Source organism: Ictidomys tridecemlineatus, chromosome 1 (genome assembly GCF_052094955.1).
Source record: "Ictidomys tridecemlineatus isolate mIctTri1 chromosome 1, mIctTri1.hap1, whole genome shotgun sequence".
In the NCBI taxonomy this organism is placed as follows: domain Eukaryota; kingdom Metazoa; phylum Chordata; class Mammalia; order Rodentia; family Sciuridae; genus Ictidomys; species Ictidomys tridecemlineatus.
Genome location: NC_135477.1, coordinates 189,839,172 through 189,864,893, shown reverse-complemented (window position 1 = coordinate 189,864,893; position 25,722 = coordinate 189,839,172). Strand labels below are relative to the sequence as shown.

At 44.9% G+C, this 25,722-nt stretch overlaps 1 protein-coding gene across 11 annotated transcripts in view; it reads right to left on the bottom strand.

The window, feature by feature from the left end:
- The window catches only part of Snap47 (synaptosome associated protein 47), a 116,170-nt gene that overhangs the window by 38,801 nt on the left and 51,647 nt on the right, over nucleotides 1-25,722 (bottom strand). For 8 of the 11 annotated variants that reach the window (XR_013422904.1, XR_013422905.1, XM_078014603.1 and 5 more), the window contains one exon: nucleotides 12,759-13,302. Coding sequence is in view for 9 of the 11 variants with exons in the window: in XM_078014603.1 (XP_077870729.1) it covers nucleotides 12,759-13,258 (500 nt within the window). In the remaining 2 variants the exon portion in view is untranslated. Of the gene's footprint in view, nucleotides 1-12,758; nucleotides 13,303-15,160; nucleotides 15,256-23,221; nucleotides 23,361-25,722 lie in introns of those variants that run through there. The other 3 variants (XM_078014590.1, XM_040272659.2, XM_040272660.2) reach the window with 3 other exon arrangements.

Genomic DNA, 25,722 nt, shown 5'->3' with positions numbered 1-25,722 from the left:
AAATGTCCAAAGAATGAAAGGAAATCATGTTAAAAAAAAAACTGAAGGTGAGTATGGTAATGATTTGTTTAAAGAAAAACTACTTTTGTATTAAAAGAACCAAATGGGCCAGATGCAGTAGCACATGCCTGTAATTCCAGCAGCTCAGGAGGTTGAGGCAGGAGGATTGCAAGTTCAAAGCCAGCCTCAGCAACTTAGTGATGTCCTAAGCAACCCAGTGAAACCTGTTTCTAAATAAAATATAAAACAGGCTGGGGATGTAGCTCATTGATAGAGCGCTCCCCCATTCAATTTTTAGAAACATGAACACACACACACACACACACACACACACACACACACACAAACCAAATGGAAATTCTCAAACTAAAATAATAGAAATGAAAACTTCATGAAAGAGACTAAATTTGGTTTTGCAATCACAGACAATCCGAATTTGAAGACAGATATACAGAAATCACACAGCCTGAAGATCAGGAAAAAGGGAAAAAGAATAAAGAAAAGCAAACAGATCCTGGGCACCTGTGGGATCCACTGAGAACATCATCATTCAAGCAATGTTGGTGCGAGAGGAAAGGATAGAAGGTTCAGAGAAATGACTGGTAGGATGAAGTCTTAAAAGTACCTCCATTTCATGAGAAACACTGCCCATATATCTAAGACTCCAAGCCAACCTCCAGCCACATGGAAACAGAGATGTACATCTGGCCAAGCAGGGGAGCTGGACAGGCATTCCCCCATGGCAGTCCAGTGGGCCAGTTCCCTCCCAGAGTCACAGGGTCAGGAAAGACCTGCTGGAACACTAGTAAGCACAGAGTAAGTACAGAGTCTTGTAATAGAATACCCCAAGTGTCTAGGACAGTGGAAAATCACTGGTTGTATCAAGAACTAAGAGAGTCTAATTGGGCGTGGCCTGTAATCCTGAGGCAGGAGGATCACCAGTTCAAAGCCAGCTTCAGTAATTTAGCAAGACCCTAAGCAACTTAGTGAGACCCTGTCTCTAAATAAAACATAAAAAGGGCTAAAGATGTAGCTCAGTTGGTCAAGCGCCCCTGGGCTTAATCCCTGGTACCAAAATAATAATAATAATTATAATCATTAAAAAATAAAAGAAATAGAAAAATCTCCATCTGATTGGGAAAAGACAAAATAGCATATGCCCAAACCCAGATGATATGGATGGTGAAATTACTAGACAAGGGTTTCAAAGCAGCCACCATAAAAATATTACAATGAGCACTTTGGAACACACTCAAAAAGAACAAAAATTCTGAGTCTCAGTCAAGAAAAAGCAGCCATAAGAAAGTAATACATGGAAATTTTAGAACTGAGAAATATAATAACTCATATATAAATCTGTCTGAATGAGAGAAATCCCAGGCTGAAGAGACAGAGAAAAGAGTCAGTGAAATCAAACATTAAACAATTGATACTACCCCATCTGAATAACAAGAGAGCAAATCCTAAAACAAGAAAAAAAAAAAAATCTAGTACAGGCCCATGCCTGTAACTGCAGCTACTCAGTAAGCTGAGGCAAGAGGATTTCACATTACAAGGATTACAATCTGGGCAACTTAGCAAGATCCTGTCTCAAAATAAAAAATAAAAAGGGCTGGGATGTAGCTCAGTGAAAAAGCACTCCTGAGTTCAATCCCCAGTACCCCCCCTACACACAAATGAATCAGGAATAAATTTAATTTAATCAAGGAGGAGAAAGACTCGTGCACTGAAAAGTATAAAACATTGATGAAAGACATCCCATGTTCATGGGGTAGAAGACTTAACTACCATTTGTTAAAATATGCTCACTTCCCAAAGTATCTACAGATTTGACACAATCCTATCAAAATACCAATGTCTTTTTTAAATAGAGATAAAACACAAAAGACCCAACACAACCTTGAGAAAGAAGAACAAAACCAGAAACATCACACAGCCTCATTTCAAAGTACATTATAATCGAAACAGAATGTTACTGATATAAAAGCAAACATACAGACATATAGAACAGCATGTAGACTCTTCTGCCCTAAGCCCCATTCAAAACTGGTAGTTTCCAAATCACTGGGTAAATATACAGAGTGGCATGAGGAGAATGTTGTCTCTGCAAACCCTAGATGCCCACCTAGGTGTTGTGCTCTTCCTTGGTTGGAGGAGGGCAAATGCAACAACCTGCCCTTCACCTTAGCAGAGATATCTAAATGCGCCTCACACTGAGGGAGATGTAGAAGAGCCTCGGTGTCCAGGGCAAGATGGTGAGGGGACCAGCAGGGGACCCAATCAGACAGGCCTTCTGTACTTGTGCTCCTAAGTGGGGGATCCAATATAAAAACCAAAACAGACACAAGGACACAGGGGACACCAGTCAATAATGGTGAGGAGAGCGTGGGCAGGGGAGGAGATAAGGAAAGGAGGAAATTCCAGAGACCATAAAAAGAACAGGCCAAAACTCCCCACGGACTCCTGACTTGGGGCCCTTCTCTTTGGAGAAGTCTGTGTCCCCTGCTTTTGCATCACCCTGCTGCTTGCTTGCTGTGTCCTGCTCTTCAATTCTTTGCTGAATAGAGACAATGAACCCAGCACCTCTAGAGGTATCAATACCGCTGAACCTCTAGAAATGTCAATGAAGTGGAAGTCCTCAAATTTCTGTCAGATTTATTTCCCACCCATTGATACACAAGCATCATATCAAGAAGCCCAGAGTGGCAGCTATGCCTCTCTCACTTGGTCCAAATGCCACGGTGTCACCCACGTGTCAGATCAGTGCAGTGCCTTCTGTCAAGGAACACCACGGTGTCACCCACATGACAGACCAGCCCAGTGTCTTCTGTAAAGGAATGCCACGGTGTCACCCACGTAAGAGACCAGCACAGTTCCTTCTGTAAAGGAACATCATGGTGTCACCCATGTGACAGACCGGCGCAGTGCCTTCTGTGAAGGAACACCATGATGTCACCCACGTGATAGACTAGCGCAGTGACTTCTGTAAAGGAACACAATTGTGTCACCCACGTGACAGGACCAGCGCAGTGCCTTCTGTAAAGGAACACCATTGTGTCACCCACATGACAGACCAGCACAGTGCCTTCTGTGAAGGAACACCATGGTGTCACCCACGTGACAGACCGGTGCTGTGACTTCTGTGAAGGAAAAGCAGTTGAGATCCCAGCAAGCTGGTGCAGGGCTGGAGAGCTGACAGATCTTTCAGGCAGAACAGAGAAGGTGACCTGCTGGCCTTGTCACCTGAGAGCAAAGTGCTACTGTAGGCTGAATGGACAGCACTTGTCATTTCTTTGTGAGAGGAACATTCAGAATCCTCTATTTTGAATTATATGACACAGTGACGCCAGTGTGCTAGAGGCTGGGAACGGGTTCTGTTTCTTTGGTGTTGAAGAATAAACACTGAGGAATGCAGAGGCAAGCACAGAGAACAAGTTTTATTTAAGTAAGGGACAGAAAAAAAGGAAAGGGATAGAGGAAGACTTCTCCAAAGAGAAGGGGCCCAGAGCTAGGTGGCCGTGGGAGTGGGTGCAACTTGCTTTCTTGGAGACCCCAGAACCCCCACCCCTCTTTCATTATTGTCTTCTCTTCCCCATTTGCCTGACTAGGAGCGGGAGCTAGGAGGCTGATGGCTGGTGACCCAGAGTTGGAGGAGCACCATCAGGAAGTTAGCCACTAGCAACCCATCGTTCCTTCTTTGATAACCAGGTGTCCCCCTGGACCACCATCCTTCATTACCTACACTGATTGCCTGGCCTTTGCCTCTGCCTCAGTTTGCTGAGGAATGTGACATATCCTGTCCACTAAGGTCAGGCAGGGCTACAGGCAAATTGATTTGTTTTTAGCAGTCCTCATCTGTCTGTCCCTAACGATAGCATCATTGACTCTAGTCACCCTTCTGTGAATCAGAAAATCGGAACACATTCCTCCTGCTGGGTATGACTCTGTACCTGTTAGATAACGTCTCCCCACCTTCCTGCCCCTATCCTCCTCATCCTCTGGAGACCACTTTTCTCCGCTTCTATGAGTTCAGCTTTTTAGTTTCCATGCATGTGTGAAATCAGGTGATCCCATGTGGTACTTGTCTTTCTGTGCCTGGCTTACTTTATTTGACATAATGCCTTCCATCCAGGTCCATCAGTATTGTAGTAAACAGCATGATTTCATCATTTTTATGACTTTATTGTATTAAACTGGTAAGTACATTACATTTTCTTTGCCCTTTCATGTACTGGTGAACACAGACTATTCTGATCACTTCTGTGCTTCTGTTGCTCATTATGGTATGAGAAATGGAAAGTCTGAAAGTCTAGTGGTTCATTTTCAGAATACAGTATTTATCCTTAAATGTAAAATTACTGAGTATATAAGACAAATAGCCAGAGGGAAAATACAGAGTGGTTACCAGCAGTTAACTATATAATAGCACAATAGTCTGCGGAGGTGGCAGATTCAAAGTTCACACACCTGAACAGCCTCTTGATAAACAGGGTCAGCCTGATCAACACATAGAAATACCTCTGTTAAGAAATAGTAATGTAAGCCAGGTGTGGTGGTGCATATCTGTAATCCCAGCAGCTCAGGAGGACGAGGCAGGAGGATTGCAAGTTCAAAGTCAGTCTCAGCAACTTAGCAAAGCCCTAAGCAACTCAGCAAGACCTTCTCACTAAATAAAATACAAAAAGGGCTGAGGATGTGGCTCAGTGGTTAACTGCCCCTGGGTTCAGTCTCTGGTACAAAAAGAAAGAAAGAAACAGTAACTTAAATGAAGAAATAAGAACTACATATGTGCCAAAACGTACTCACCTCAGGAAGGCTTTTCCTCCACAAGAGAACAAAAAGAGGAGACAACTTTACTGTCTTCAGTAGGAGACAGTAAAGCCTGGGTGACACCTTGGAAGACTATGCACCCCACAAGTCTCAGGCAATAAGGAACAGGGGAGAGACCCTGCATACTAGGTGGTAGAATGTGGATTACAACCATGCTGGGTGTGCCTGGCCACCAACACTCAGCCTTGCAAGACCATCACTGAAGCCTCACTTCTGCTACACCTCGTGTCTCTGAGTCCGTTCTCGGGTTTGGCAGGGGACATGTTTCTCACACGGTAACCATCCCTACCCTGTCTTTGGTGACTAAGTGCCACCACTTGATCTGATGGCCTGGATCCACCTGTTCCCACTGCACTGAAGGACCCCAGTCAGAGGCAGCAGTCTCACTGAGACCTCTGAGCCAGAGCTCTCGGGGGCTGTGGGGCTCTCTCAAAGTCTATTTCCCACAGCTATGGTGCAGGTGTGTCCTGTAGTTCTCCTAGGGTGATGAGCAGCTCTTGTGTGATACACGAATTCCGTCATTCCCATCTCCCTATTTCTTTGGATACCTTCCTCCAAGGAAAACCTGACACTTCAAATCTGTCTTGCACGGGCCACCTTTTGATCCATGTTTCAGCCAACCAGGCAACCAAGCTATCAGGACCTTTGCTAACCCTCAAGCACTGACACTGAACCCAGAACCCTGCTCAGTGGGCCATTGCACTACCCTTGGTCTGATTCAGAGTCGCAGCACTCTCATCATGGCCCATTAGCCCTGATGTCCATTCCTGTCCATATTCTCCAAAGTTTTGCCTGTATGAACTGGATAATCACAGGCTTCCTCATGCATCACAACTTGTACTGCATCTTTCAGGATCTGCTGGAGCTGCTTATAGGATGGGACTCTGGATTTAATTCAGAACTTTTAGCCCTGTGGCTGTGGGAGCCATGGCTTTCCTTTTGAGCAGGCATGGGAACTTCCAGGTCGTGTGTGCAATGACCTGAGTGCACCAATTCTTTCTCCACACAATCTAGTGGAGTCAGGAGCAACCAGCCAATCTCACTGTGCTCATAAGTTTGACAATCAAATACATGGTGACCCAGTGCGGTCCTCTCAGTGTCTGACCAGGAGCACCATGGTGATATCTTGCATGTCTCTATGGCTACCTCCTGCCAGGGATCAGCAGGACCCTCTATACCACTGCAGATAGAGCCCTCAGCAGTTTTAACAACAACGAGGTCAGAGAATCAATTCAGAAAACTCATCCTTCACTCTTGTTATCAGAATTTGTATCAGTCAGGGTTCTCTAGGGAAACAGGACCAGTGGGGTGCATCAGTGTATGAGTGTGCAGGCACAGGGACAGAGGGAAGAAGGGATGGGAAGGGACAGAGAGGAGGAAAGAAAGGAGAAGGGGCAAGGGGTAGAAAGAGAAGATGGAGAAGAGGGAAGGAGAAAGACACAGGGAGGGAAGGTAAAAGGGAGAGGTGGAGAGGAAGGGAAAGAAAAAGGAAGAGAGAGGGAGGGAGAAAAATAATTTGTTTTAAGGACCTAGCTCACATGATTTCTTGGGGGGCTGGGTGGGTACCAGGAATTGAACTCAGGGTTATTCGACCACTGATCCATCCCCAGCCCTATTTTGTATTTTATTTAGAGACAGGGTGTCAATGAGTTGCTTAGTGTCTCACTGTTGAGGAGGCTGGCTCTGAACTCACGATCCCCTGCCTCAGCCTCCCGAGCTGCCAGGATTAAAAGTGTACACCACCACACCTGGCTCTCACATGATTTTTAACCACCATGGGCCAACCAGTAACAGAACTATTAACAAAATTGGAAAAATCACCTTTTATTTCACTAACTTCTAACTAAAATTTTACATTTTCTTCAAGTACATCTGTCGACAACCATCAACACAGCAGTCCCTGTGATTGTCACCAATAGAAATCTCAGATACTTTTACATCATACTATAGTCAATACAGACCTCAAAATGTGGTTTATATTCATTGCTACTTTGAAATTACTTTAGCTATTAGACCTGCCATTTGTTTGTAATATCCACATTAATGAGCACATGAATATTTCCTCACAAGAGCGTAATACTGTACACCTGCTTTATTTCAGATAATTTTCCATCAAGATTGCATATAATTACCAGAATAAGCTGGAGATAGCCAAAAAAAAAAAGTTCCTTTTATCAAACCAGCTTTTTTGCCCAGTACTTTGCCACTAAAGGACCTGTGTAGCTTTCCAAAGGAGAAGGCCTCTCATGACAGGCATCTGGTCATCCTGGGCAGCTCTGACTACTCTCCTCTCGCGGCCAACTTCTGGTTTGCTCTTACAGAACACAGTACTCAAATCCCTATTAGTTCTTCATTCTCCCAATGTTACTCTAAGAATGTAGATGTAATACTTTGTTTACCCCAAAGGGAGCAGAATGGGGCCACCAGCACTAATTAAGATCACATAAGGCCATTCTGTCATCCACATAATTCCATTGGTTCACACACAATCAAGTCTCTATACATCCAACAACTATGGAAGAGAGTATGGAGGTTGCTCAGAAATTTTAAAATATGATCCAGCAATCCCACAACTGAGAATATATGGAAAGGAAATAAAATTTGGTTCTTCAAAGATGTCTGCAGCCTGGCACGGTGGCACACACCTATAATTCCAGTGGCTTGGAAGGCTGTGGCAGGAGGATCTTGAGTTCAAAACCAGCCTTAGCAACTTAGTGAGGCCCTAAGCAATTCAGCAAGAATTTCTCTCTAAATAAAATACAAAAGGGGCTGGGGATGTGGCTCAGTAGTTGAGTGCCCCTGGGTTCAACTACCATTAAAAAAAAAAAAAAAAAAAACGATGTCTGCACTACCATGTTCTCTGTAGCACTATTCACAAAGACCAGGACAAAGAAACAACATAAGTGTCCATCAGTGGATGAATCAACCATAAAAAGAAGGGAATACTGTCATATGTGACCTCATGTACAAACATGGGGGACTCTGTGATAAAAGAAATAAGCCCGACACAGTGTGATAAATGTCCATGATATCACTTATAGGCAGATTCTGAAAAGGCAGAAGCAGAATCAGGGGCTAAGAGAGAGAAAATGGAGATATGGTTCCAGTTGTAAGGCAAGTAAGAAATCTGCCAGGCAGCAAATCCTATGTGCTCAGTACACATACATAAATTAATTGTGTAAGGGAACACACAGCATTTTTCACAATGTAGCACAACTTCAAATTATATTCCTTTAAATGCATACTTTTTTTGAGGCAGGTGGGGGATCAACCATACCTCGATAAAGCTGAGGAGAAAATCACTACTCTTAAAAAAGAAGTCTTTATAACCAGGCATGGTGATGCATGCTCATAATCCCAGTGACCAGGAGGACTGCAAGTTCTAGACTAGACTCAACAATTTAGTGAGGCATTGTCTCAAAATAAAAATAAAATTAAAAAGGACTTGGGTATGTACCTTAGTGGTAAAGTGCCCCTCAGTTCAATCCCTAGTACCAAAAAATAAAAATAAAAAGCCTTTATATCAGCAGTTTATTTCCTTAGCCATTTTAGATTTTCTGACTCACTCTTTGAAATCCTGAACCAGGTCAAATCTCTTTCTTACATGTCCTATCTCTGCACATTCTGGGCTTAGAGGACATGCTCTGTGAGGAGTCCTGCAGTGGTGTGTCTGCTCACATTGACAGGCTATGGTAGAAAGAGGAACCAGATGTCCTCAGACACTGAGGGCACCATATGTCCAGTCTGCCAGTGAGAACTGTTCATGAGAGAATATAACAAAATGAGAGGCAGGAACTGGGGCCTCACTGGAACCAGCACCCTTATGGTTCCAGTGAGATGCAACCAGAGCTGAGCCAGTGGCTGCTGGGAGGACCAAAGCCTGTAATTCACTGTTCCTTTTTTTTAAGGAGTGGGGTACTGGGGATTAAACTCAGGGGCACTGGACCACTGAGCTACATCCCCAGCCCTACTTGTATTTTATTTTAGTGACAGGGTTTCACTGAGTTGCTTAGGGCCTTGCTAAATTGCTGAGTCTGGCTTTGAATTCACCATCCTCCCGTCTCAGCCTCTGGAGCTGCTAGGGTTACGGGTGTGCACCACCACACCCGGCATTCACTGTTCTTGAGCGACACTGATGATATGGCCAACCTGAAGAGAAGTGAATGCCAGCGGGCACAGTGGCCCACGCCTGTCATCCCAGCAGCTGGGAGGCAGATGCAGGAAGATCACAAGTTCAAAACCAGCCTCAACAAAAGAAAGGTGCTAAGCAACTCAGTGAGATCCTGTCACTAAATAAAATACAAAATAGGACTGGGATGTAGCTCAGTGGGCAAGTTCCCCTGAGGTCAATCCCTGGTACTCACATCACCCCCCCAAAAAGAGAAGTGAAGGCCACATGTGCAAGACAGCTGAAGATGTCAAGAACAGATGAAGATGGCCACTCTCAAACATCTATTTCATTTGAAGTTGTTTCATTTAGGAAACTGAAATATGGTGATGTCCCAAAGATAGCATCTCTCTGCACACGTCTCTGGCTTGTGATGATGAGGGGCTCTGAGGAGAGACATGAGCGACGCTCACCAGCCAGGGCCAACATCCTCAGGCACCACTCCTCCCCACCTTCCTCAGGGAAGCCTCTGGCATGCCCACAATGAGCTGAGGCCAACAGGAGCTCCATGACTAGGGGACTCTGGGCTCCTTGGGCTGGGGGACAGAGAGCTGACCCATGGTCACAGGCCTATTTGCCGGCCTGAGGTGGATGTCATGCCTGAGCCACGTGAACACCCATATGGCTGGGCCACAATACCCAGGCATTTGGTCAAGTGCAACTCTGGAGGTTCCCGAGACAGGATTCTGGAGGTCTGGATGAGACTGACACTTAAACTCGTAGACTCTGAGGAAAGCACATGATGCCCCACAGTGTGGGGTGGGCCTCCTCCAGTCACTGGAGGACAGGAACAGGGCAGAGCCCAGCCTTCTTTGGGAAAGAAGAGACCAGCAAAGGCCCTAGGATTCAAGTGAGACTCTCCCTGGGCCTCCAGAAGACTTTGTATCTGTTGTTTTCTGGAGAGCCCCAAATAAGAAAATGGGGAAAAAACTAAGAAAATATTTGCTCTATGCATTTTGCTATCTCCCTGTTTTGGGGGGTGAGCATGGCACATGCTCATCCTCCACAGCACTGTCTGATTAAAGGAATCTCTCTGGCTTGGTGAGTGGGGATGACATGATTGCAGTCCAACCACCCATGATGGGCACAGACTTATGCCCAAACCCTCTCCAGGTATGAATCTGTATGGCAAAGGCTGCCACATCCAAGAGTGGGATGAGGGAAACTGAGCACTCTGCAGTCCCTTCATCTACAGGGGACACATCCTCAGACCCCCAGGGTACTCCTAAAGCTGTGGGTAGTACCAAACGGTAGAGGTTGGATTGTGGGCCACCGTGCCTGGATGAAAAAGCACTTCATGGCTTCTCTTTGGCATACCTGAACTGCCAGCATCACTACCCCTGCACTTTGGGACCTTCATTAAGTAAAACAAACGTTACTCAAACACAAGCAGGTCTGATAACCAAGACTGCTACTAGGAACTAAGAGTAGGATAGTGCGAATATGCTGAATGGGTGATTCACACTCTGGGTGGGACAGGGCAGAAAGGTGTGAGATTTCATCATGCTACTCAGCAGAGTACACAAGTTACAATTTATGAACTATTTTGAGAATTTTACATTCAAAATCTTTGGACTATATTTGACAGTGGGTAACAAACTGAGGACATAAAACCATAGATAAGGAGCACTACTGTTGTTACAAAAATCAGATTTCAAAACTAATTTTTGAAAAATACACAGAAATTTTTAAAAAGTCTGAACTGATGATAAAAAAAGAATATTTTCAAGGACTCACCTTTAGGGAGAATACCTGGGGAACTGGTCAAAGATGGCAAACTGAAAACACAAAACATCCAAAAGGATGAAGGAAAGAGACAACAGCACAAGAATAAGGAAATGGGGGACAGGCTGGCTAGACAGATCAGGGAGGTGAACTGCAAGCCATTCACAGGGTTAGGCTGAAAAAACAACCTCGCTGCTGAAAAGGAAGTGGGGCCTGGAAAGCAGCAGTAGAATGGGGCCAGTGACAGCCCAGGTGGGAGGCAGAACTGGGGAAGCACAATGACACTGGGCCCCACCTGGGCACCCACTGTGAGACACTCTGTTTGGGACGATAAGAGAACTGGGTCCACCATTCCCAGACACAGCCACCTGGGTGGACTCTGATAGGGAGAAGAAAGCAATATAGTCCACACTGGGCAGGACCCAAGAGGGCTCAGATGTTAGGTTCCAGGTGCAGCCAAGCCCTGGTAGCCCATCCACACAGGGATCATGGGACACAGATGCTTCTGAGGAACACATAGAGAAAAAAATAACTCAGAGAAAGAACAAATAGGAGAAATCAGACATTAAAAAAAAAAAAAAAAAGCAAAAAAGACAACTGAAACTGCTAAGATAGGATCTGGGATATAATAGGTAGGAACAATATTGCAAAACAAAAATTCCTAGAAATTAAAATACAGAGCCAGGTGTAGTGGCGCATACTTATAATCCCCCAGAGACTCATAAGGCTAAGCCATGAGGATTGCAATTCGAGGCCAGCCCAGTATTTCAGTCAGTTTTTTTTGCTGCTGTGACTAAAGGATCCAACCAGAACAATTGTTAAAGGGGAAAAGTTTATTTTAAAGTGTCTTACAGTTTCAGAGGTCTCAGTCCACAGAAGATCAGCTCCATTCCTTGGGGATCAAGGTGAAGCTGACCATCATGGCCAAAGAATGTGGCAGAAAGCAGCAGCTCCCATGGTGATCACAAAGCAGAGAGAAAGAATCCACTCCCCAGATACAAAATATATACCCAAAATCACGTGCCCAGTGCCCCACCTCCTTCAGCCACTCCCACCACCTCAGTTAACACCCAGCTAATCCCCACTGGGGGTTAACTCACTGATTGGGTTAAGACCTCACTACCCAGTCATTTCTCCTCTGAACTTTCTTGCATTGTCTCATGTGAGCTTCTGGGGGACATCTCACATCCAAACCATGACCTCAGTGACTTAGCGAGGCCTAAGCAACTTAGTGAGGCCCTATATTAAAATAGAAAATAGAAAGGGCTGAAAATATGGCTCAGTGGTAAAGTGTCTCTGAATTCAATCCCTAGTACCAAAAAGAAAGAAAAACAAAAAGAAAAGAAATTAAAATACAAAACTAGAAGAGGAAGAGGGAAAAAGAAATATAAAGTAGAATGAAAACAAAAGCACAAAGCAGAATAAAGAGGAAACATATAGAAACTAGTAAGAGGACAAACACCCACAGAGCGGGAGTGACACAGGCACCTGTGTTTAAAAACAGGGTGAGAAATTACCAGAGACAATAGGAAAATGCCACACCCTGGGGATGAACTGTAAGCTCAATGAGAGACTAGGTAAAACACATTTTAAAAAAGAGACCATGACATATCACAACACAGATCACAGCAGGAAAAGACACAGACCTCCCTGCGCCTCAGTGACCTGAGGTCGGAAGAGCAACACACCTGTGTGCAGTCGTAGAGGATGCTGGCCTCACTGCACCTGTGACCCAAGACACCAGGACATGCATGGTCTCCACACAGGAGCCAGCTTGCACTGTAGGGACAGGAGTCACTCACACAGTCATCAGAGGACATTCTCCTCACTGTACCTCTTCGAACTGCTAGGGCCCCGAGGTGACCCAAGGAAACCTTATTCAGAGCACAGCCTCTCAACACGTGCAGCTCTCTGGGATGTGCCCTGTACCAGGTACACAGCCCCACCTCCAGATGCTGGGTGTATCACATAACTGGACTGCAGTAGGGATGTGCCCTCCTCACGGGGGAGACAGAGCAGTCTCGGGTTCACCTACCTATCGGCCACATCCAGGTCTGAGTCCATCTTCTCCAGGTCCTTCATGACACTATCCAGTTGCTCACCCTGGTGGTGAAGGACCTTTGCTGTATCTTCCAGACGCCTCTGGGAACTTGCCATCAGTCCTGTCAACTCCTGCCCCCTGGTTGTGGGGGAAGGCGTCACCTCAGCAGCAGCACCTGGCGGGGACAAGAGCAGTTCCCTCCAGAAGTGCTCGATGATGTTGAAGACAGCATTGCGGCTGGGACGCAAGGAGCCAAACCAGTGCTTGAGGTGGCCCTTCTCCAGGACAGTGATGGCACTGAAGATAAAGTGTGATGCTTCCTTCCTGATCTCAACAATGCTGGAAAGGGGCAAGCCCACGAGAACCTCTCCAGCTCTGTCTGTTGTGAACTTGAGTGAGCAAGGCAGCAAGGACAGTTTCCCAGGGACCCATCGCTTCTCAAGATCCAAGTAGTAGGAGCAGGGCCAGGAGTAGATGCAAACATCACCGCTCATCTGTCCTGGGTCTACTGTGCCACACCAAGGCCACAATGTCTGCTCTGAGGGAGAAGAAACATATTCAGTGGGCAGGTGAGGCTAGGAATGGACGAAACACCCTTAGACTAGGGACCTGAGGAAACAACTGGTAGGAGCAGCCTGAAAGCATCACCAGGGTAAAGCCAAAGCCTCCCTGTGGCAAGCAAAGGAAGCAAAGATGGGGTAGAGAGGGATGAGAGGAGAGCCAGGGCTGCCAGGCCCAGACCTGTATGTATCTCCCCTGTCACCCCAACCCGAGTCCCTCTGCCCCATCCCACCTGGGCAAGCCCTGAGAAGGACAACCACCAGAGGCATGCCCCAGGGCCTGGGCCTCACTCCTTGGGCCAGACAGACATGCCATTATGGCAATGATGTCCTCATCATAGCACACTCAAGTGAGATTCACACAGGGTCCCCTTGAAACCTCCGCACACACATTTATTTATTTTTGGTACTGTAGATGAAATCCAGGGGTGCTCTACTGCTAAGCTACACTCATCCCTTTTTATTTTTAGAGAAGATCTTGTTAAGAGCAAACTTGTAATCCTCCTGCCTCAGGCCCCAAGTAGATGGGATTACAGATGTGTCACATGCCTAGGTTTACTTGTATTTAATCGCAGAGTAAACAATGCTGTAGACAAACATTCCAGTCTTGGACTCTAATTTCACAGTGTTCTGCATAACTATGGAGTCAGGTTCACGTGTACATGTTTGTGACACACATAACTTTATGAGCCACAAGCAGTGAAGGTGCACCATCTGCATTTTTATGTTTACATTTACACTTATCAAGACACTCTGACATGCCATGGACGACAGGTTTGAATCAACCTTCATAAAGCACGTGGTTCAGCTTGCTCATTGCACAGATACAGAATATAAGCGAAGAAAGGATGAGGACTTATACAAGGTTCTACCGTGAGTTTAGAGCCCTGGCCTGGCAGGAGCCAGGCCTAGTAATGTGAGTAAAAGTCCTCTTCCAAGTAGATAGTGGTCAACATCAATGTGGTATCTTTTCTCCCTCTCCCTTCCGCTCTCCCTGTCTCACTCTCTCACTCTCCCCACCGCCCTGTCTGAATCTCTGTCTCTCACTGTCTTTCTTACTCTGTCTCTCCCTCTATCTCTAGATGTATCTTTGCCTGTTTTACTTTTTCTCGGCACCTCACTGTCCCCCTGTGTCTGCCTGCCTGCCTGGTCATGACACTGTTCCTCCCACATGTGTCTGCACACACCACCAGGCCAGGAAGAACCAAGACAACAGCTCACTGGTTGTGGTTGGACATTCAGGTCGCGGAGCAGAGGGAGACACACCATGGTTGAGTGCAGGTGCCCTGAACTCACCTCTGCCACAGAAAAGAATCAAGGCAGCAAAACCAAGACTGTATCTGAGGAGTGTAACTAAGGGAGAACTCTGGAAATCAGCAAGGGAGAGTCAGAGACAGCACAGGGACAGGAACAAAGCATAGAGCAGCATCAACTCCAGCTCCCTGGAAAAGGTAGGTGGAAAAAGAACAGCAGCAGCAGCAGCTCTACAGTGCTAACTGCAGAGTTCCACAGACCTCATAGGCTTTCCACCAGCTGGGGGGCCTGGCTGAGGTCCAAGCAACTGCTTTACTCCAAAGAAGGAACTCACATTGGCCCTCTCTGAGCCCAGGACCCAGGCTGCTACAACAGCCACTGCAAGGTGCCATTTGCCTGAAGGTCTGACCACCAGTCTGATGCCACTAAAAGCCTTAAGCCTATGAGTGTCAAGAGGTAAAAGACAGACCCACAGCGTCCTGCAGTCCCAGGAGAGAGGCTACAAGTACTTGTAGCCTTGCCTAGCCTCTCCCAGTGGGAACCGGGAAGATCTCCCTCACAGCTAGATGTGATGGCACACACCTGTAATCCCAGTGACTCAGGAGGTGAGGCAGGAAGACTGCAGTTCGAAGTCAGTCTCAGCAACTTCGCAAGGCCCTTAGTTATTCAGTGAGACCCTGTCTCAAAATGAAAAATAAAAAGGGCTGGGGATGCAGCTCAGTGGTAGTGCATCTCTGGGTTCAAATCCCTAATACCAAACAAAAATAAAACTCAAGGGGCTGGGGATATAGCTCAGTTGGTACAGTACTTGCATCATATGCGTAAGGCCCTGGGTTCAATCCCTAACATAATAAAAACAACAATAACAAAAACCCGAAGAAAACAAAACCCAACTATATAAAAAACTCACTTCATTGGTAAAGATACAGACTGAAAGTGAAATACTGTAAAAACATAAACCTTGCAAATGGAAAGTAAAATAAGCAAGAATAGCTACAGTAGTGTCAGATAAAGCAGATATAAAATAAACAACTATAAAAAGAGACAAGACGGGTACAGTGGCACACATCTGTAATCCCAAGAACTTGGGAGGCTGAGGCAGAAGGATCCTGAGTCCAAAGCAGCCACAGCAACTTAGCAAGGCCCTAAGCAATTTAGCAAGACCCTGTCTCAAAATAAAATATTAAAAAAGTGCTAGGGATGTGGCTCACTGGTTGAGTGCCCCTGGATTCAATCCCTGGTACCAAAAAAAAAAAAAAAAAAAAAAAAGAAGTGGAAAATCTACAGTTACATGGAAAATGAACATGCTCCCAAATGAACAGTAGGTAACTGAAGAAATTAAAAGGTAAAATTTTAAATATTTTTCTTTTTCTTGCTTGTGTGTGTGTGTGTCTGTCTGTCTGTCTGTCTATCTGAGATTTAATCCAGAAGCACTGGACCACTGAGCCATATTCTCAGCCCTTTTTATTTTATTTATTTTTTTTATTTTGAGACAGGGTCTTGCTAAGTTGCTTAGGGCCTCACTAAGTTGTTGGCCTTGAATTTGTGAGCCTCCTGCCTCAGCCTCCCAAGTCACTGAGATTATAGGTGTGTACCACCACACCTGGCTCCAATTTTTCTTAAACTATTCCAAAAGTTGAAAAAGAGGAAACTCTGCTAATTTTTTTTCTTTTATGAAACCAGCATTACCCTGTTACCAAAACCAGACAAAAATACAATTAAAAAAGAAAAATATAGACTAATGTCCTGGATGAATATAAATACAAAAATTCTCAATAAATCACTAGAAACCCAAATCCAACAGCACATGAAAAAAGATCATACACCATGATGAAGGGGGACTCATTCCAGAGGTACAAAGATGGTCTGACACTTATAAATCAATAAGCATTACCCAGCACACCAACAATAAAGTACAGAAACCATACGACAATTAAAAATACAGAAAAGGCACTCAAAAAGATCCAACTCCCCTCCTGATAAAGACTCAACAAAGTAGGTACAGAAGGAACACATCTCAGACTACTAAGGTCATATAAAAAAATCCACAGCCAATATTATATTGACTAGGAAAAAAACTGAAAGCGTTTCTTCTAAGATCTGGAATAAGACAAGGATGTCCACCATCACTACTCTTACTCAATACAGTACTAGAGGATCAGCAAAAGCAATTAGGGAAGAGAAAAAAGGCATTCAAATTGGAAGGAAGGAAGTCCAGTTATGTTCGCAGATGATATGAATTAGCGTAGAACCCCAGGTCTGCCAAGTACAGTGGTACACACCTGTAATCCCAGTGACTTAGGACATTGAGGCAGGAGGATCGCAAGTTTGACACCAGCCTCTGCAATTTAGCAAGGTTCTAGGCAACTTAGTAAGATCCTGTCTCACAATAAAAAATAAAAAGGACTGGGGGCATGGATCAGAGGATAAGTACACCTGGGTTCAATATCCAAATATAAAAACAAACAAACAAAAGGGGGGGGCAAGTAAGAAAGAAAACCCTATGTTTACAGGTTTAGCTCAGTGGGAGAGCACTTGCCTTGCATGTGTTAGGCACTGGGTTAGATCTCCAAACAAAACCCTAATGACCGTATCAAAAAGCTGTTAGAACTGATAAACAAATTCAGTAAAGTTTCAAAACTTAAAGTCCACATACAAAAATCAGTAACATTTTACATTCCGACAACAAGATTGCTGAAAAAGAAATCAAGAGAGCAATCTCATTCATAATACTTATAAGACAAGGATGAATTGGGGATAACTGTAACAAAGGAAGTCAAAGATCTCTACAAAGAAAATTATCAGACACTGTGAGAAATAGAAAGTCCAGTGGTCCACTTTCAGAATAATATTTAGCCTTAAATGTAAAACTGGGATTAAGAAAGGCAGCCAGAAGGGAAAGAAAGCAGAATGCAAAGACACACAATAGCACCACACCTATGGATATGGCAGATCCAAAGTCTATGCACCTGCATAGTCTCTTGCCAAACAGAAGGTGGGGGAAGGGGTCAGCCTAACTTACAGAGACAGAAATCTCTGTTAAGAAATAGTAATTTAGGGCCAGGCATGGTGGTTCATACCTATAGTACCAGCAACTCATGAGGCTGAGGTGGAAGGATCAGAAAGCCAGCCTCAGCAACTTAGTGAGGCCTTAAACAACTTGGCAAGACCGTCTCAAAATAAAAAATAAAAGGGGTTGGGGACATGTCTCAGTGGTTAAGTGCTTCTGGGTTAAATCCCCTGTACAAAAAAAAAAAATAGAAATAGTAACTTGTTAAGGTCTGTAAACAAGTCAAAACAACACCTGATATTTTGCCAGGGGAATGTTAGAGTTCATAAACAAGTCTGGATGGTGCCTGGCAAAATGCCAGAGGGAGTAATTTATGAAGTAACAAAATCGAGCCATTAAGTTTGGAGATTCCTTATTGGTTGACTGATGTATCTAGTTTATGCTAATTAAAATAAGCTATATGGAATGTATAAATAGCTCTGTTGTCCTACAATAAATGGCTCCCATTCCTGCTGTATCAAAGTCAGAAGTTATTCGTCACCCCCCCCCCCCCCCGGCAGTATTGGGCATCATGTAAAATTGTGGATGTGTAACCGACTTGATTCTGCAATCTGCATTTGGGGTAAAATTGGGAGTTCATAACCCACTTCAATCTAATGTATGAAATATGATATGTCAAGAGCTTTGTAATGTTGTGAACAACCAATAAAAAAAATTAAAAATTAAAAAAAAAAAAGAAGTAAAAGCTATACACATGTTAGAATGCATGCACCCCAAGAAGGCCTTCCCACCACAGGAGAACAAAGGGGGTAGGAACAGCTAAAAGTAGATTTCTTTAATTAACCCAATAGGAGATAGTAAAACTTAGGTGACATTGAGAAAGACTGTACATCCCATTGTACTCAGCCAGTGAGGAACTCGGGGAGGGACTTTGTGCACTAGGGGTAAAATGCTAGTTGTACCAAATCTGTGTGTTCTTGCTTGCCAGATTTTTTTGGTAGCACATCCTTCTACAGAAGTAAAGTTTACCTTGCTGAGTTAATTCTGAGCACGTGTTTGATTCCTCACAGCATCCGATATTTCTAACAGATACTGCTAAAAGAAATTATAGAGGACATACACAAAAGGGAAGATATTATATGTTCATGGGTTGGAAGGATATTATTAAAATGCTTATACTACCCAAAGTGACCTATAAGTTCAATGTAGTCTCCATAAAAATGCCAAAGGTATTCTTCACAGAAGTAGAAAAACAATCCTAAAATTCATATGGAACCATAGAAGACCCAGAATTGTGAAAATGAGCAAAACAAACAATAAAGCTAGAGGCATCATAATGTCTGACTTCGAAACATATTCTACAAGGATTGGGGATGTAGCTCAATGGTAGAGTATTTGCCTAGCACGTGGCAAGCCCTAGGTTCAATCCCTAGTACTGGAAAAACAAAAAACAAAAGTAAAATCATATTACAAAGCCATAGTAACCAAAGCATGGCATAAAAATGACACTCATACCTTTGGAACAGAATAGAGAACCCAGAAATTAATCCATGTATGCAAAGCCAATTCTCAACATAAGCTTGCAGAAGTACCCCACTTCCCCACCCCCGATGCAACCACAGTGTTCTGCCCAAGGTGAGAAGAGCCACCTGGCCCTCTCCTCTCCCTGACCCTAACCCTCTCCCCTCTCTTCCTTCCCACGGGGACGGGAGGGGGTGTTGCAGAGGCTTAATGCGCTTGGGACATGATTTGGTACCTCTGGTTTGTTTGATTGAAAGCTTTGGAGAATGAAAAACCATATTCTATTCTGAGTCCTTGTTCAGTGACTTCTTTATGACAGGCACTCATGGTTTGCCACATTTGTGCATCTGGGATTCTGGGGCATTGCTAAGGTTCATCCTGCTGAGTGGCCACCTCCTGTGCTTGGAGTCCCACTGACAGCAGTCTCCATCAAGTACTGTACAAGACAAGCTGAACAAATCAGAGTGACACAGCAGCTGGTCAGTTAGGGGTCTGAGGAGACTGTCACTGTGTCCTGAATTCTCTATGACTGGTAGGGCATCACCATACCCAGAACCTGCCACCTGGCTTTCATTTTTACCACGTGATCAGAGTTGGCCTCAGACAACAGGTAGCCACAGAAACAAACAAACTTGATGATGAAGATGAGAACAGGAAGAAGGCAAACTTTACATAATGGCATGCTCAACATACACAAAATTGAGGGGCCAGGTTAGAGCTAAATGAAAATTCCAACAAGTCTGCTCTTAAATAAATTTCAACTTCTCTGGTAATACAATTCATCCTAGGCTTTCTCTTAGCCATATTTCCCAGATATGAGCAAAGTACCAGAACACAGCTCTACCAGTTACTAATTCCTGAAATCAGGACACACTGCAAAAAAAGCTGATATACTAGATTTTGTCATCATCAAAAAATAAAATGAGTCTTAAGAGAAACACAGTTATCAGGGTTGAAGAAACCTTAGAAATAATCCCAGATCACAGATGGGACCTTGGTCCTACGGGGATCCTAAGCTAGCTCCCTAAGAACCTGTCCTTAGCCATACCAAAGGGAACCTCCTCATTAAAAATAAACAAAATACTTTTACTCTCACCCTAAGGAAGCCAGGAAGTTAACAACCTGATGTCACTGGAACATTGAGGAAATTTTCTCAGTTATAGAAGACATCTTTTCTTTCTGTATAGAAAGTAGTCTTGAATCTGAGGAAGAAGTGCCTCTAGCAGGACCACCCTCCCCACAGCTCCCAGCATACCCCAGGTCCACACAAAAGTTCTCCAACAGGATAAGCCTTTCCAATGTCTTAGTATCTCCCAACACATGGATAAATCACAGTGAATCCTGGGCAACAGGTCCCTGAATTTGGAAACATACACTGGAACCCTCCACTGTAGTGACTCAAGAGACAGGAGCAGCCAGACCCAGTGGCACATGCCTGTTATTCCAGCAATTCAGAAGGCTAGGGCAGAAAGATTGCAGAATAGCAAAAATGGTCCTGAGCAAAACAAACAACAAAGCCAGCCTCAGCCACTCAGTGAGACCCTATCTCAAAATAAAAAATGCTAGAGATGTAGCTCAGTGGTAAAGCACCTGAATTTTTCAATCCCATATTAAAAGTGGGCAGGGGCAGGTGCTGAAACATTTAGTGCTATAAACAACCTGCATGTACCCCAGTAAGTACAGTGGCCAAAGCACAAGCAAAGGTCACGAGTGTCACCCTCCACAAGCCAGTGGCACCACTTCTCAAAATTAGAGGAGGTTGAGCTACTTCAACTCAGCCATGTCCTCAAAGTCTAAGAAAAACACCAAAGGTGAAGAGCTCCATGCTTGAGTGTCAGTTGGCCCCTGAGGATGGCCTTGCCCTGTTGTTTCAGCTGAAAGGGGCTCCTTACTACCTGGTCACACCCATACATGTGGGGATGGGGTGATCATGGCTCATTAAATGGTTCAATGCCTGGGTACATGCAGGGAAAAAAAAAAAACAAACTCACATTGGGTTCCTCCTACTATACTCAATAAAGATCACTTCTGACACCACATGTACAGTGGGTTTTCCTCCACACCCCATCCAGCTATCAGTTCTAAAGTGGACGGTTCTCTAACCCAACTCAATTCTGACACTGCCTGCTTGAGACAGGATCAGATCCCACAGGTTGAGGACTCAGTTTCCTAAGATGGTCCCCATTTCATTTCAATTGCCAGCCCAGGCAATTGAAATGAAATGGGGAGCCTTAACCTGTGCTCTGCCCCCAGCTATAGATCAGAATTCTATAACCCTCTCCCTGGGTTTGATCAGCTTGCTCAAGTGGTTCAATGAACTCTGGGAAACACTTGTGTAAGGTGTGGGGAAGAGGCCTCCATGCCCTCCTTGGTACCACCCTCCAGGAACCTCCCCACATTTACCTACCAGGAAGCTCTCAGAATCCTGTGCTTTTGGGTTTTCATGGAAGTTTCATTCCATGGGCTTCATTGATTAAATCACTGGCCATTGCTAATCAAATCAACCTTCAGCTCCTCTCCCTTCCCTGGAGGATAGGGATGGGGCTGAAATTCCCAACCTGGAACCTGCACTTGGTCTTTCAGTGATGAGTCCCATCCTGAAGCTACCTGGGGCTGCTGGCCAGCGGGAGCTCTTCAGCAGACAAAAATACTTTATCATTTCAGAGATTCCCAGGTTTCTTAGGAGTTGACTGCCAGAAAACAGAAAAAATATATATTTCATTCAATCACACTGCTACACACATTATGGAAAGTGAATAATTACCTGACCACAAGTGACTTCCTGAGCATATACCTCATGAAGGTAGTCCATGAGTGTGAAGTGAAATTGTTCACAAATTCCCCCAAAGAATTACCTTACCTAGCGTCAGAGAAAGCTTTCTGAGGCTCCTACTCAGCTCCTTCACTTTATCACAAACTTTATAACTTTGGAAAAGTGACCTCACCTACTGGTCCTCTGTTTACTCTCTCTGGTAAAATAACTAAAAGACTTCAGAACACCACCAGCAGTAAGACACTTTAAAATTCAGAGAAAAAGACAGAAAAATAAAAGATGAGGAAGCACTTGTCCTTATGTCCTTATGACATTATAGATAATAAATAGGAGAAAAGTATTCAAATGTGAAATATCAAGAAAGCAGCAAAAGGAAAAATGTGTGGCCACAGCTTTTCCTACCACAGATCTCCAGGGCACCTTTCCCAGAAAACCAAAGTAAATGGACACTAAGTGGAAGGACAGAAGTGAGAAAAAAACATTCCCACCATGCACCAGAAATCTTCCAAGCATGTACAAAACCTCCATGTCCTTCCTTGTCACCTCTTGCCCCTGACACACAATCACTCATGCAGACTTCTCAGGAAGGGGGTCCCTGCCCTCCTATAAGGCCAAGCCTTCCTCCTGAGCTCTCCATTCCAACACACTTCTCTCTAGCACCAACAACTGCATCTCCCCCGTACCCGGTTCTGCAAACTTGATCTGTTATAAGCCAAATGACAAGTACTTTAGATCTCACAGGCCATGGGTCTGCCATAGTCACTCACCTCTGCCACTGTAGAGGACAAATAGTCAGACAACACATCAAAACAAGGAGGTGGGTGTCCCAATACAACTTCATTTACAAACACGTGGCAGCCAGACATGCCCTGCAGTGTGCAGTCAGCCAGCCATTCCCTAGGTCACCTCATCAGTTCACAAACATGCTCTAAGATCTCCAACTTAAACACACACACAGCCATTTGCTGTAGCACACTCCTGTCATCCCAGTGACTCAGGAGGCTGAGACAGGAGGAACACAAGTTCAAGGCCAACCTGGGCAACTTAGCGAGACCCTATTTCAAAATAAAAAGGGCTGGGGATGTAGCTCAGTAGTAGAGTGCCCTTGGGTTTTACCCCCAGTACTAGAGAGGGAGAACCACACACACAGGTCTCCCTCAGATACCATCATCCAAGCCCCAGAAGAGACACTGCTTTCTGACCTCCCCCCACCAACACCTAAGTGCCTCCAGAATGCTCTTATTCCCATCACTCCCCCGACATATCAGTCACCAGTGGCCTCCAGATGGCCACCCAATGCCCATGCTTGTTCTTAACACTGCAAAATGCATTCCCCTACCTGACTCCCAGAAGTCTTCATGTCAGGACCTCCTGTACACTACTCCTGGTCTCAGGCATCCAAGTTGTATAGGCACCGGTTTTCTGTGTCTTTTCCTGGTCCTTCCACTCACACCTGCCTAACTGGACATGGCCTTTTCCTATTTAAAAAAAAAAAAAATCCTCTCTTTGTCAAAAGAGCACGGATACCAGAGTCCTAGGCAGAGGCCTGATTCTGGGCATCCCACAAAACAAGTATGGCCACTTGCTAAAACCAAACAGAAAAGGTAATGGTGAAAACATGAAAGAAACTTTGTAGCAGCTACACGGAGAAGACAAGGGCACCCATGTCCTTAACCCTGTCTTGGGGGCTGATAATGACTTGAGGTTTTATACAAAGGGGAATGAAAACAAGGGTTGGGGATTTGCATAGCTGGAGGCTTTTTGAAGCTGCCAAGGCAGATGATGTTGATCAGGTGTAGTCTGTCCATCATAATCTCAGGATTGGTCAGTGGGGCCTTGTCCCAGATACGAAAAGTGCCATCTGGCGCATGCCTATACTCCCAACAACTCAGCAGGTTGTGAGGCAGGAGGATTGCAAGTTTGAAGCAAGGCTCGGCAACTTAACAAGGCACTGTCTCAAAAGATAAAGGACTGGGGATGTAGCTCAGAGATAAAGTGTGTTCAGTCCTAAGTACCCAAAATAGGGGGATGGGAGGGAGAGGGGGAGAGAGAGGGGAAGGGGGAAGGGAGGAGACAGAGAGATGTCAATGCTTTGACTCATCACAAGGTGTTTATCAGATCAGATCTTGTTCTGGAATCCAAGGTGACTTAAAGCAAAGGAGATGGATGCAAAATTCAGGCAAAGGGCCCAAGTCTTCAGTCTTGCTTTTAGCCACCCATCAAACATTAGCAGGCAAAAGTGAAGAGTCAAGGTCCTTGTTACAGAACCATGGCACTAAATGTCACTTCAATCAATGCTCATTCTACTTAATGTACCTATTAAGCCCTAAATTTTCTAGGCCTCAACTCAAATATCTGGTAGGCTTTGGGCATCTCCATACCACACCTACCAAGCAACAGTTGACAAGCCCCACTATCAGCTCCTCATTTGGCCACTTGCTGGGCACAGCCAATCCATAACTAAGAAGTACCTCCTACCTGACTAGCCCCCAGAGAAGTGCTCTTCTCATAAAGACTTCACTGGACTCAAGTTTCCCTAGATTCCTCTCTTCCTCATCCTCCTGAACAATCCATCATAAATCCTGGCAGCGTTCCACTGTTCTCCATCTCCTAATCCACACCTCTCCAAGGAAGGGCCATCATCCACCGGAATAAATCCTCAGCTGACCTCCCAATTTCATCCTGACCCCACCACCTGTTCTCTGCCCAGCAACCAATAAAACAGAATTATGAAAAGTGACTCTTCTGCCCAAATCCCTTCCCAACGTAGAACAGGGATGTAGCTCAGTGGTAGAGCACATGCCTAACACCAGCAAAGCCCCAGGTTCCATCTCTAGCACCCCTGTCACTGAAAAAGAAACAACCACAAAAACAAAAACACCTTTCCCAGTGTACTTGGAGTAAGTCCAACTCCTCACCACAGCCAAATGCATTCTGCAGCTTAATTCTGCTGCCCTTTCCACTAGCTATTCTCTCTGGAAATGAATGACACTTTTCACTTCAGGCCTCTGCTCAAATGGCACCTGAGCCCTTCCTAATTAATCCCCTGAACCTAGCAAAGCTTTCCCACACTCCAGAGCTTGTTCACATTTACAATGCTGTCAACTAAAGTCTGCACACAAGAGAAAGAGAACACTACAGCTAACAGGCCCCCATGCATGTGTGCTGAATGAGCCACATCCCACCACATGGAAATAAGGACTCTATCCATTCCCTCGCACACTGCCTAGCTTTCTGGTGATGCTCCATTCCCAGAGTCATCATTGGGATGCTGCCTACTGCAAGCTGGAACAGCCTACACAGCACCAACATGAACCTGAAGACTTGCATTAACCCTGTGTGTACAACACAGATCTAGCATGGGAAGTCATGGCATGAAGCTCTGGGGTGTCTGGGGCTAATATATCCAAGTGACGCTCTTGGGGAACAAGTACTTGGTCACACGGCCAGCACTACTAACATCATGGTTGGCATAATGCATGTCTTTCAGCATTTCCATCATACAGGAGCCCAAGTGAGACTCAACAGTAAGTAAACACCCTATTTTTAGTTCATTTCCAAAGTAGCAGAGCTGGAGACATTTTACACACCTCCCACTACCTCCAAATTTCAAGGCTGGAAGAGAAAACAGAGGGGCAGTGTATGTGGTGGGGCAGTGCAGCTGGCTTTTTCCCATTACCTGTCCTCCCACTCTGCAGTATATCCTCTTTCCACTCCCTCAGAGGTTCCCAGCCCCACCCTGGAAGGCTCAGTCATGCTGTCCGAGGGCATTTCAACCCAACACCATGGCCTACTCACAGTGCATGTGCTAGCTTTTCAGAGAGAGCTGATTGTGTGCTG